Source organism: Nipponia nippon, unplaced genomic scaffold (genome assembly GCF_047370975.1).
Source record: "Nipponia nippon isolate SJK-2023a ecotype South Korea unplaced genomic scaffold, ASM4737097v1 scaffold_35, whole genome shotgun sequence".
NCBI lineage: Eukaryota > Metazoa > Chordata > Aves > Pelecaniformes > Threskiornithidae > Nipponia > Nipponia nippon.
Window position 1 is genome coordinate 1,435,847 of NW_028262353.1, and position 12,352 is coordinate 1,448,198.

Genomic DNA, 12,352 nt, shown 5'->3' on the forward strand with positions numbered 1-12,352 from the left:
AAGACTTCAGCTGTTTCTAGTCTTGGGAATTCGCATCTACCTGCTAGAGCAGGACTGGCATCACTTGGTTTTTAGAGGTGGGAGAAGGACCACCACGCTCCTTCTTTTCTGCTGACATTGCTCCGGTTGGCACTAAAGGATAATTTGTGCTTGGGCTGGAAGTAGCCAGGACAGGTTGCCTACGATCCCCCAATCCAGGAGTGGGGCAGGGAGCCCAGGCTCTGCTCTCGGGAGAGTTTGTGTGCTCTCTGCACAAAGCAGGGCAACTTCTGCAGAAGAGGTGGAGTCCATCCCTTTGCGAGGCTCCTGGGAGGATTCTCTTGGCTGCTGGAGGTTTTCCTTCCCTCAAACAGAGGCAAAGCCTGAAGCCAGGCCTCCTACGTTAGGCCAACTGCTGTTATCGAAAGGGACACTTGGGGTGGCAATGGGTGAGGCAGGAAGAGCGTTACCATCTTCCTCCTGGAGCTGAACCCTGAAGACAAGGTCCTTGGGAAAGGTGAAGGCTACAAGCCTTGGAAATGGTTTGGGGCTGGGAATCCCAGGTGGAAGGAGCCACCTCCTGGAAAGACTAAGGCTTGCAAGCACTGAAGGAGGACGGTCCCTCAGCTTCGCCCCCGCTCTCCTGCTTTCCTTCTTGCACTCATCATCCTCACGAACTCTTCTTGGACTAGGCTGTGCTCCCACCATGAGAGTGAGAGCAAAAAAGCTCACAGGTGCAAAACTATTGTGCTATGGCCCAAATTCCCCTACAGATCTAGTGGAAGATGCTACATCTGCATCCCTTGGCGTGTAGGAAGCCCCGCTGGCCTTTTGCACAAACACCGGTGGCTCCTCCTCAAAGAGGAGGAATGAGGAGTGAAGGGCAGCCAAGGTCCCGGAGGACTGGGGGGACAGCAGCGGGAATGGAGCTAAGAGCAGGCGTACAACGGAGTCTCACCCTGGAGAGCCGCTCTTGAGCGACCAGGGAGGAAGCCCTCTCTCCACCTCCCGTAACTTTTCTTTATAAGTGCCAAAAACTTTTTGGTGAAAATTAGATATGGGCATCTAAAGGAGTTCTGTGCTTTTGAAACTTTCACCCAGCATTATGACAGTGTTTGGCACCTTAGAGTGCAGCTGGCTTAACTTTCCTGAACAAATTCAAAAGAAAATCCTTAGATTGGGCCTTTTTCCCCAGACTGCAGCTGAATTCGTGCTTGAAATCGGTATGTTTTTTCCCCCAGACAAATCCTTGAAGGGAAGGATGGCTTCAGGCAGGGCAGAGATCGGCCCGTCGCACAGGAGCGGGAGCAGGAGAGAGCGCGGCTTGCAGTAAGCTATTGAAGGAACTTAATCTGTCCAGTACATCAAAACCCAACAGCCTCTCCATCCATTATTCCACCGTGTGTTTAGTGACACCGGAAAATACTGGATTTGACTAGATTTGGAAATGATAAAATGCATAACAATAATCAATTTCCAGGAGTTAAAGCCAGGCGCAGTCAAACAAGAAAAAAGACACTGGGTTTGGTGGTGACTTAATTAAAAAAGTGTTCCTTGTGAGGCTGTTAAATTACCGAGGAAAAAACTGAGAAGCTTGATGTGTGCAAATCCAGAGCAGATGCTTCTGGAAAACACTGCAGAGGTTGGGCCCGGTGTCTGGCTGTCTGGGCTGAAGGCTCCTATCCTGGGGTAAACCTGAGGGCTGTCCGATGAGGAAAGGGTGCTTCTCTGGCCCCAGAGCCCGAGAAGCCGTGCTTCAGCTGAGGTCCGTCCCTAGCTGTGCCCGAGGACGTCCGTACCGCTTCATTTCTCCCTGGCCCCCCGTTTCCCACCTGCTCTCTCCGATGACTGTCCGCCTCCGTCTCTCGCTTGCCAGTGCCATTTCCCTTTCCATTTCGGACCGGGAGCGCTGGGTTAATGCCGCCCTCGTAGGGTGTCAGCATTGCACAACCAGTTAACCCTCTCCGGATAAGACACAGATGGGAAAAACAAAGGGAAGAAGAACCGAATTCTCTGCTGGTGACACTTTCTCCTAGCCAACAAACAAAAGTTTTATTAGCTAAACCCTCTCGGATGCTGCATTCCAGCTTGGTAACATTTCGGTAACACATTGCAAACGTTTGACTCATAGAAACTTGGAAGGCTGGAGCCGGGGGAGGGGGAAGAGCGTCACATTCCCATTCCCGGGCAGGGTTTGGTTGTCGGATTTCTTTTCTTTTTTTTTTTTTTTTTTTAAAGAACTGAAACTTCTCTCTGTTTAATGAAAAAAAAGTGTTTGAGGCTGACGGCTTTCACCGGCTTGCATTGTGTTGGGGAGAGAGGGGCTGGGGGAGGAGGGCTTGGGCTGCCAAGGGAGGAACCCAGGGCAGCTGAACTCGCTTTTCTTCTGCAAGTTTTTTTTTTTTCTCCCTCTGTGTTCCCAGGACAGGGTTGGCTTTCTAGGTTTGATAAAGCATTTCCTTCCATTGTCATTCTATACAGCCTCTGGGCCCTTCTCTCAGTCCCTCCCCTTTCGCCGTCCCCTCTCTTTCTCTCTCTCTCTCTCTTCCTGAACTTTAGTGAATCTTGAGATATAAAGAAAGCAGCTGCCTCCCTTAAGCACATCTTGAACAATGAGACCTCATCTCCAAGGGCTTTAATTCCTCTGGATGCAAGGACAAAGCCAGGGTGAGTAGCCTGCTAGTGACTCTGCCGGTCACTGCCTCTGCAAACGCGGCCGGTCCCGGAGGGTGCTTGCATCTGTCCCCGCAGCGCCGGGGTCCTCTCGCCGCTCTCGGGCTGCGGAGGTATCGTATAGCGCAAGGGCAGATGCCGTAAATGTTAAAACTCTCGAAATGCAACCAGCGCCGCCCGAGAAAGCACTAACGCTGTCCCCATCGGACGCTGTCCCCATCGGACGCGCGCTGGAGAAGGCTTTGCCACCCAGCTGCGTGCCTGGATTTGGGTCACCCGCTGGCTCCCCTCCTCGTGAGACTGGGCAAAGCCTGGCTCTCAGCAAGGTGGGAGGAATCCTGATCGCAAAGGCAAAGAAAAACAAATATGCTGCAATGAAGCGTGACTCTGAGCCGGGCTGCGGGAGGGAGATCTTCCCCGCAGCTTTGGGGCCACGCGATCCAGGGGCGACACTAAAAGCGGAGCTTGGTGAGGCACCGGGTGGGAGACGCCTCCGTGGTCCAGGGCGCTTGGTTTCGGAGGCGAGGGCTGCGTCGTGCGGATGCTGCAGACCTTCCTGCCGGTGTCCGTGGCATTTCGGCTCTCTCGCCTTCAACAGCCTCGTAGGAATTTTCCAGTCCGTTTTAAATGGCAAAGCGAGAGATGGGCTGGAGCACAGGGGAACTTCTGCTTGGCGCAGGGGATCGGCGACTCGCAACCACCGCATCCCGGGCGGAGTGCGGCCGGCGGGGCTCGCTGCGGTCCGTGCTGGGGACCGCAGAAAGCAGGCGGAGGCGCAGCGTGTGCAGTCGTTGTAAAGAGCGGTATCTGGAGTCTAGTTTTGCCCGAGTGATCTGTTTAGATTGTGTCCTGCACAAAAAGCAGGAGGCAAAAATACAGGACGTCTCAGCAGCAGCGCGGTGTAAGTTGATTAAGGGAATCTGGGACAAGTGACGAAGCTGCTGCTTAACTTGCAACGTCCGATGTGGGGTCCCAGCCTTACCCTCCCAGGAAACTGTAACCGATTCGCATGGGAGACGGTGATGGACACGAAGGCCTATCCCAGATAAAGCTTTAAGATCTTCCCAAGGGATCGTGCGCTGCAAAAAGGCACGTTGTAAACCTGCCAGCTCCTCCAGAGCGGCTTCCCAGGGCACTTGCTCCGTTCGATGTGCACCAAAACAGCTCTGTGTCCCTGGCGCTTCCCCGCTGCTCTTTCTGGCAGGCCTTTGCAAACGGCTAAAATACTCTCATCTCATGAAATCTTCCTTTCGAGGTGCTGGCGTTCTCGAGCGTGCACTGATGTGCTCCCTGGTGTAGCAGTCCCTTTCTTTGCCTCCACCGTCGTGCAAACTTATTTTGCTTGCAGTGGCTAGGTGACAGTGGGAACAAAGGAGCAGGGACCGTGCCTCTGAATGATTTCTGAGGTCAAAAAGTCCCCTCTCTCCCTTGTATCGGCTCCTCTATTTGCTGAATAACTTGCAATGCGTCCCCTGCCTTCGTGTTACTTAGGGTAATCGGGAGAAAACTGATGTGCAAAATAAGTACGGGGGGTGCACGTGGCCGCGTAGCGGTGCGGGAGCCTGCAGTACAGCCCGGGCTAAGGGCAGCGGCACTAGGTGTACTCCGGCAACGGGAAGTACTGCGTGCTTAAGAGAAACGTTGCTGTGTTATGGCATGTTCCTCAGCAGCCTGGTAACCACCCAGGTTTGAAAAAGCAGAGGGGGAAACCCAGCGAGATGCAGCAGTGGCTGCTTTTGGGAGGGAAGGTGCTCCAGCAGTTCTGCTGCTTTTCCCATCGCTCGGCTGCCCCTTGGCTTCTGCCATTGAAACTGTGATTACAGTGTGGTTAAACCGGGACCTAAGGGTTTATTTTTAACCTCAGTTGGTCGATATTAGCTCAGTGATCTGGTTAACAATACAACGCCACAAGCGATAGCGGTGCTGCTGCTGAGAGGGGCCGTGAACTGCGACATGCTGGTGGGATCAAATGGCCTTGGTGGGAAGTCCTAGAGGCTTCGCTGCCAAAGGCACCACGAAGTGGAATGACTCCCAGGTCGAGGAGTCGATTGCATGCAACTAAATACAGCCCAGATGCTGTTATCTAATGACCCCGTGCCTCAGTACCCCCCCTCTGAGTTTCTCCTCTTCATCTCCATCTGTCTCCAGTATCTGCTGTCTGCGCTGAAATATGATTCATAGGAAACAGTATCTTAGCCTCGGAAATACCACAGGGTATCTGAGATCCTTGGGATGGGGCATGGAAAAGACTGGTCCCTGAAAGCAAGCCTCCATGCCGTAATGACCGATCCTCAGATAAATTCTCCTAAAAGCTTTATTACAGGTGAGTTTCCCAAATCTCTGTCTTCTGCCCTAGAACAGGAAAGTCAGTCTGGGCTAACTACGATTAGGAAGGGTTCCAATGGCTTTATTGCTCTTCTTCACCCCGTCTCTGGGCTTGTCAGGCGGAGTTCATCCGAGTGAAGGTGGAGGAGCCCAGCCGAGCGGCTCAGCCCTGGCTCCCTTTGCAGGCAGCGGGGAGGAGGGGGCTCCTCCGGGGACCCTTCATCTTGGCTAAAAGTAGATATTTGATGCGCACTCCTAATCTGGGCAAGTTGAATCCTTCTGGTAGGGGCTTTAGGAGAAGCAGCCGATGACTTACACGTGGAAAAGACAGAGGAAAACCAGCTGATAAAGGGAAATTCAGATTAACAGGGTGAACCTGGGCACACGCAAACAACGTGATTTTGTGTTGGAAAACACTGGAAGACTACGGCTGAGAACAGAGAAAGTGTAGATCAGGTGCTGACTTCTGGATTCATTCTAGAAACCTGACTCTGGACAGGATTTGGCCGCCAGCGGGGTAATCGGGAGGCCGTGCCCCGCTTCTCCCGTAAGGCCCAATGTGATACCCAGGCAGACAAAATTAACAGCTGTGTCCTTGCTATGTTTTAATCTGACTGGAGTTGATTCTTTTGGAAAATAGGAATGTTGATGCTGCCCGTCACAGACGTAGGGCGTATTTGCAATGGGGAGCTGTATTTTAGGAAGCAATGCCTTGAAGAGGCTATAGGAGGCTTTGAAAGGAGAAACCTACTGGTACTGTTTCTGGTATAATATGGCAGTTGAAAAACCAAGCATGATCTTGGGCCTCATAAACAGGAATGATCAAAGAAGGTATCAAAGAACACTCTTAGTACTCATCAAAGCATTACTGAGACCATCTGGGATTCTGCGTTGGTTCAGGTAGCCGTCGGAGCGCGGCGTGTCCTTACGCTATAAACAACCAAAAAGTTGTTCTGTATTCTGCAACGTATAAACTGTTCAAAACGTGACTGGAAGTTTTCTAGGAGACCTGCAGAACCTGTGGCTTGTGCAAAAATCCTCTAGAAAGCCTGTGTAGTCTGTTATGTGGGAAGTCAGAGTAGGCTAGATAAATTTTTGAGCTATCATCTCCTTAAAAATCACATTTCTAGTCCAACACGACATCGGGTGTTTTCCCTTCATCCCAGTGCAGCTGTGTTTGTGCCATTTGCTCTTAGCCAGAGACCTCCACTAAATCCAGTGGCTTGGGGCAGCACTCCGGTATCTCTGAAAGCGGGCTAGGAGTTGTAGTTAGAGACGCTCAGGAACGGACAGTGGCTAGCTGGGCATGCGTGGGATTGCTCCCGGGAGGATCAGAGCCGGTCAACATAAGGGAAGCAGTCACCTTCACCTTAAATCCCATTGACTGGTTTGAAGGAGTTGGATAAAACCGGGCTTTCAATGTAGCGGAATGAGGGAGGTGAAGTGAGCATCTCCAGACTTGATACTGAACAGATCTCGGATCTGCGGCAGGAGGAAACCTCCAAAGCTGCTGTGCTACTGCCTGGGACAGGCGCTTTTCCAGCGGGAGCTGACATGTGTTAATATCAATGTAGATGAAACGGTCAGATTTAATGGAGCTTTGCAGAGGCATAATTGTGTTCCCTTGATTTTTCAGGAGGAGATGAGAACTTTACTGCCACTTCTGCCACTGAATCCTTCCCCACCTCTGTGCCCATAGTCCCCTCCATAGCAGCCTCCAGGAGCTCATCTGTGTTCTTGGCACTTACACAATGAGGAAATTGGCCAGCGTTTCCATATTAGCAATCAACTTTCCAGGGATGTTGCATGTATTTTCCAGCAAGGGATGGAACAGCATCAGCAACCCTTTTATCCGCCAGGCCAGGACCGCAATTCTGCAGTAGGAAGGACCAGACATTGCTTAAAAAGACTCAGACGAGAGCTCTCAGAGTGCAAGCGTCCAGAGAGGCCCTTCCTTCAGCACAGCAGCTCTGTATTCAGGCCACGTCCTGGCGCTTGGCCCTCGCGTGTTGTCCCTGCTGGGATGTTTTGGCAAGGCACGGTGATTGCTGCCGTCACCGGCGCTGCACCCTGCCCCAGCCGTTCCCTCTGACCAGTGTCACTGCAGCAGGCAAGTGGGCAGACTGGGCAAAGGCGGGAGGGACCGGTGGGATGGCAGTGCTGCTCCGTAGATGCTTGTCCCCCTTCATGTAGCTTCTTGGCATCTTGATGGACTATCGGAGATTTTTGGCGTTCATCGTCCTGGCTTTATGGCCCCGTTCCCTTGGTGAAGCTGAGCTTGGGGTCGCTGGGTGGGGGCTGTCACACAGGGAAAGGGAAACTGGGACAAAGCGCTGAGAAATGGCCACCAGGAGCAGCTGGTAAGTTGGGGCTGAGGTGAGACGACGTGTTTGGCCACCCTCGTGGCGCGCAGGGCTAGGAAGTGGCAGGTACCCAGCCGTGACCTTATTTCCAGTGACGCTTTCCCCTTGGTATCTCTCCCGGACAGACACAGCCATGCATTGTTTGCATCGCCAGGAAAATGGACTTTAAATATATATTAATTGGGCTTGGTTAATTCATCAGGAAGTTTACTTTAAAAGCAAATAAAACCAGTGAGCAGCTATAATGCCAGGAAACAGGTAAACTTTTTCCCCCCCCGAACAAACCAGGCGGGTGAGGCAAAAAAACTCTTGCCTGAGCTGCAAGCATTTAGCAAATTTGTGATGGCTGCACCTGATGGTTATGATATCACCAGGCAAACTGCAAAATAATGGGTTTTTGCGTGGTGGCCACACAGGAAGACTCTTATGGCCACACACATTCCCCCATCCTTGAAATTTGCTGTCCAAGGCCATTGCGGGGCTATCGGTGACTCTGGAATAGTTATTCCATCAGCCTGTAGTCGGATCTAGTTTGCTGCTGCCTTGGCATCCTTCAAATGCAAAATGCACCGAAGAAGAAGAAGAAAAAACCCATTGCGCTCTGCGTTGTGCCGGGCCTGGCAGACGCGTGCGGGTCTGTAAAACCCATCCTGAGCTCCGCAGCGCCGGTGCAAACCTACAGCAGAGCGAGCGTGTCGGGACCCGGGGTGCTGCCGCTCGCACCCCTGGAACGGGGGGTGGAATAGGAGGAGATGGAGCCTCTCTCGAAGGTCACCAGGTCCCTGCGGCGCTGCTGCAACCCTGGGCTGCCAGTCCGTGGCTTCTGCTAGTCCCCAGCAGGCTGGGAGACAGGTAACGCCGTGGTTCAGCCTGCTTTAGCCTTTTTTTCATGCCAGCCTGCTCCTCCCTGGTAACTGCTCGCCGTCCTTTGTTCTTGAACCATATTTCTTACCGCGTCGTCAAACGCGCTCAGCGAGACGGAGAAAAGCGCTCCCTTTCAAACACAAAGTCCCAGGACAACCCCGGCCTTTTTGTGTCCTTTTTTCTGTGCTCGCTTTCATGCTGGGAGAGCAGTTTTTCCAGCCAGCCTGGCTTTGGAAAAGCCCAGAGCACCGGACATGTGCGGAATGAGCAATGCTGGAGCTTCGGGGCTCAGCCTGGAAGAGCCTGGGCTGGATGGACAGACGGTCGGCTGGATGGAAGGACAGCAGGCTGCAGTCTCACAGGGGAGGAAAGGGCTCGTTCTGGGCTTTGGGGACAGAGCATGGCTTTGAAGGGAATATAGGCTTTCCAGAGATGGATTTTGAGTTGGAGACACCCTGAGGCTCTGGGTTTGAAGCAAAACTGTTTCCTCCATCTCTGTGCCCGCGCTTTAAATGCGGCAAACGGCACGTGCTCAGCGTCGGTCATTCACGCGGTGAGACCCAGACCCTGTAACTCCCCCGCCAAGCAAGCGCAGCCGCGGCTTCGCCCCGGCGCAGTGGCTGATCCGAGCGCTGGCAGCACGCACTGGGCCGGGGAGGACCCGGCTGCTGAACCCTGCTGTCTTTTCAGATCCATCCCGTCACTGTGATTTGTCTACACCAAAGGTTTCCAGCAAGTTGGAAAAACGGTGCGAGATTCCTGGGTGTTTCACAGCCCTCGGCATCCTCTGGCCCCTTTACGGAGGTGAAACCCTGAAATTATGAGATGCTCAAGATCCTATTGCTGTGTGACTCCGAGGAATGATTTATAGTCTGGGGAATATAAATTCTGCTCTGTGCAGATGTAATAAGAAGGGATCGCTCTTCCCATTTCCTGAATTCATGATATTTAAGACAAGTGAATCTGCATTAGAACAGGGGGGAAAAAAAAAAAAAATCTGTGTAGCAGATCAGAAAGGAAACATTCCTATTCGTGAAACTAAATCTCAAACCAGAACTGAGACAAGCAAAGCAGAGGCCAGACACAGGGCCGTGGCTTAAAGCCATCCGAAGTCACAGCGTCCGAGACGGTCCGGGGCAGGCGGAGGCTGCTGCCTGCCGGCTGGGTGCCTCAAACCGCCCCCAAGGCTGCGGGCGACGAGAGGTGGCTCCCATCTCCTGCGCAGGCTGCGAAGGCGCCGCGCCGCTGCTGCTCTCCTCGTGCAAACGCTTCTCAAACTTTTCTTCAGAGCCGTCAGGCTGGAGCAGAAAGGGGTTTTTTCATGAAGTTGGGATTCCTGCCTCACCTGCGGCGTCGGGCGCCGGGGATGCGCGGGGCCGAGCTCCGCCGCGGCTCTGGCTGTCGGCAGCGGTCCTTCGCCAAACCCAGGAGTCGGGGCTGTCGCTCCCCCTTCCCCGGGGCGGCACGGCTGGTTCCTGGGACAGCAGCACCCACCCAGGGCCGCGGCCAGGAGGTTGCCTAATCCCTTCTGCTTTCTGCGCACGCAGCGCCAGCAGCGTCGCTGCGAGGGGAAGAGGATGAGGGCCTTTTTCAAGGTTACAAGCCTCTTATTTTTGGACGCGTTTCCCTACGGCTGGAGCTGACCCAGGCTACGAGCTGTTGAAGTTTTAGGTCCTTTGTTTGTTTAATTGAAGTGCTGTTTGTTTTTGATCGCAGGCATTAGATAGGCGCTTCCTCTGCAGGCAGGAAGCAGTGATTTCCTGTTCGTTCGCTGGCCAACTCTCACTGCGCAGGAAACCTCGCTCTGCTGAGTGTTCACTTTTCGTACAACGTTTTTGGAAGGTCTTTTGTGTTGTTGTTTTGTTTTTTCTCTCTCTTTTTTTTTTTTTTTCTTCCTTCTTCCCCCCCCCCCCCCCCGCAAGTGGTGCTGGTGGTGTCGGGTCTCCGTAGGAAGGATGTGTAGAGACAGCCCTGAGTCAACACGCGCCGGGCTGGGTGTGCTGGGTGATGCTGTTTGCTGAAAATGCTTTCATTTAGGCTGAAATCTTTTGGTGAGGTCCAAAACGCAGGGAAGACAGCGGCCGTGCTGTCTTCACACCACCGCCAAGCCTCCTGCTACTGAACACGTTTGGTTTTGACAGTTATTTGACAGCAGCTGTGTGTTACTGCAGGCAGCGCAAGGCTGTCTTCCTCGTGCTTTTGTGGACCCCACTCCGTGCAGTCCCCATCCACAAGCACCTGATTTCTTTGCAGGTCTCACCAGTCTCTAACTGCTGTTTCACTGATGTCTGCCTTGTAGTGAAATGTTTTTGGGGTTGTTTTTTGGTTTTTGTGTTTTGTTTTGTTTTTTTTTACAGGACACTCTTTCGTTTACTGTTGAGGAAGGTGTATTTGTAACGGGTCATTGAAATGACTTGGCCGGTATCACATAAACACTCAGCACATGAGCAAGGAGTAAAAACTGAGACCTGGCTCAAATCTGCTTATTTGCTTGCTGTGCTAGAAGGACCTTTAGGCAGATGAATACTCTGAGGATGCAGCAGGTGAAAACTTGATTACCAATTAACTCTGCGATAGATGGCCGTGCTCAGTCTCTGCCCAGCGTGGCTGGAGCGGATGGTGTTCCCCAGCTGCTCTGGAAGCGCAGGCAGCTTGTTTCTCATCTCTGCCGTGCCCCGCCGGCCTTGTTCCCTCCTTGGCTACAGCTGCGTGTCCAGGTCCATCCCGTGAAGCATCGGAGAGGAGTCAGGGATGGGGTCAGAGCCGATGCTTCACGCCTCCATGGGTGTTTCTGGGGTGGAAAAGAGATGCTCGGGCTTTTCTGGCACACCGCGAGCGGGCGGAGCGGCGGTTCCTTGGCAGCTCCATGCATGCAGGGATGTTTTTACTCGGTGTGTTTATCCTGGTGGCATCTAGGAGCTAACCCAGACAGGGCTCCACTGCAGCGCAATGCCCAGAGGTGAAGCGCTGTGGTATCAGATGGCTCCAGCCACAGGAAGCCCGGATAGACAGACGGACACCAGCCACAAGAAGCCCGGGCAGACAGATGGACACCGCTGCATGAGAGCTTTCAAACTGCCCCACGGCACCAGATGCCGACCGTCAGGGCCGCGCATACTTGTCTGGCCAAGTTTTTAATTATTTTGCTGTCGTAAAGGGGCTCCCCTGCAGGGAGGGAATTTGTGATGGGAAGAAGAGCGGCTGTAGGAACAAAGCAGGGAGAGAAATGGCAGGGGAAGGGGGAGCAGGGCAGCTCCGCGCCCCGGAGGCGAAGGGCGGGGGGGATTAAGCCTGCAACTGCCCTTGCACGGGAGAGAAGATGGCGGAAAGCTTTAATGGGCGTTGTGCAAGAGCTGGGGGCTGGGGCCGCAGGGGATGAAAGGCCGGGGGGATGCGCAGAGGGATGGGAGCTGGAAGAAGGAGAGGGCAGGATGGTCTCTGCTACGGCCACTGTGCCGGGCTCCAGCCTCCGTGCGCTTCAGCCACGGCTCGTGCTCGGGGCATCCAAGGAAAACATTGCTGGGACTGCTCTCGCACGGCCCCGGCCCTCGGTGAACGCATCCCCCACCATCTCGGCCTCCTCTCCCGCCTCGTTCCTGGAGAGCTCTCCATTCCCCAGGCCCCTTCCGATCGTTGCATGTCGCTGACATCATTGCTGGTTGCCATGGAAAAGCCAGGTTGTCCAAAACACGACCCCTTGGCCTCATCCCATGTGTGTCAGGAAATGAAGGGTTTATAGTACGTCTCTGCAATGGAGCAGAAACAGCCGGAGCAGGAACCGCAGCCGGGGGACAGGCGTGCAACCCACCCTCATCGCGTGCTGCCGGGCGTGCGACTCCCCGGCGGCCTCTCCCATGGGGAAATGGGGACCTATTTCTTGGGGCTGCAAGACTGATTTACGCCTCCTGAGTTATTCCTGGGCTGCTGAGCATTCTGCTTCGGTCTGAAACGCCCCCGAGGAGAGGCGACCTGAAGCATTTATGCTGGTGCCCAGGGAGAAGGCAGAAAGGCTGCAGGAGGCTCTGAGCAGAGGCAGAAAATGGGATAAACTGGTCCCTAGGGCTCCTGGCCGGGTGGAGCAGTCGGAGGTGACCAAAAGCATCTCCCACCCGAGCCGCGGGCTCATGCTGCTTTTGGAGGGGCTGTGA

At 53.8% G+C, this 12,352-nt stretch overlaps 1 protein-coding gene across 7 annotated transcripts in view; it reads left to right on the forward strand.

Annotated features, from left to right (window-relative positions):
- HDAC7 (histone deacetylase 7) overlaps positions 1 to 12,352 on the forward strand; it is a 98,157-nt gene that overhangs the window by 3,741 nt on the left and 82,064 nt on the right. For 2 of the 7 annotated variants that reach the window (XR_015707724.1, XM_087771004.1), the window contains exons 1-3: positions 2,381 to 2,646; positions 4,801 to 4,975; positions 6,614 to 7,087. The exons of 1 other annotated variant lie outside the window; for it this stretch is intronic. Coding sequence is in view for 5 of the 6 variants with exons in the window: in XM_087771004.1 (XP_087627130.1) it covers positions 6,784 to 7,087 (304 nt within the window). In the remaining variant the exon portion in view is untranslated. Of the gene's footprint in view, positions 1 to 2,374; positions 2,647 to 4,800; positions 4,976 to 6,613; positions 7,088 to 12,352 lie in introns of those variants that run through there. 4 more of the 7 variants (XM_087771017.1, XM_087771006.1, XM_087771005.1 and 1 more) reach the window with 4 other exon arrangements.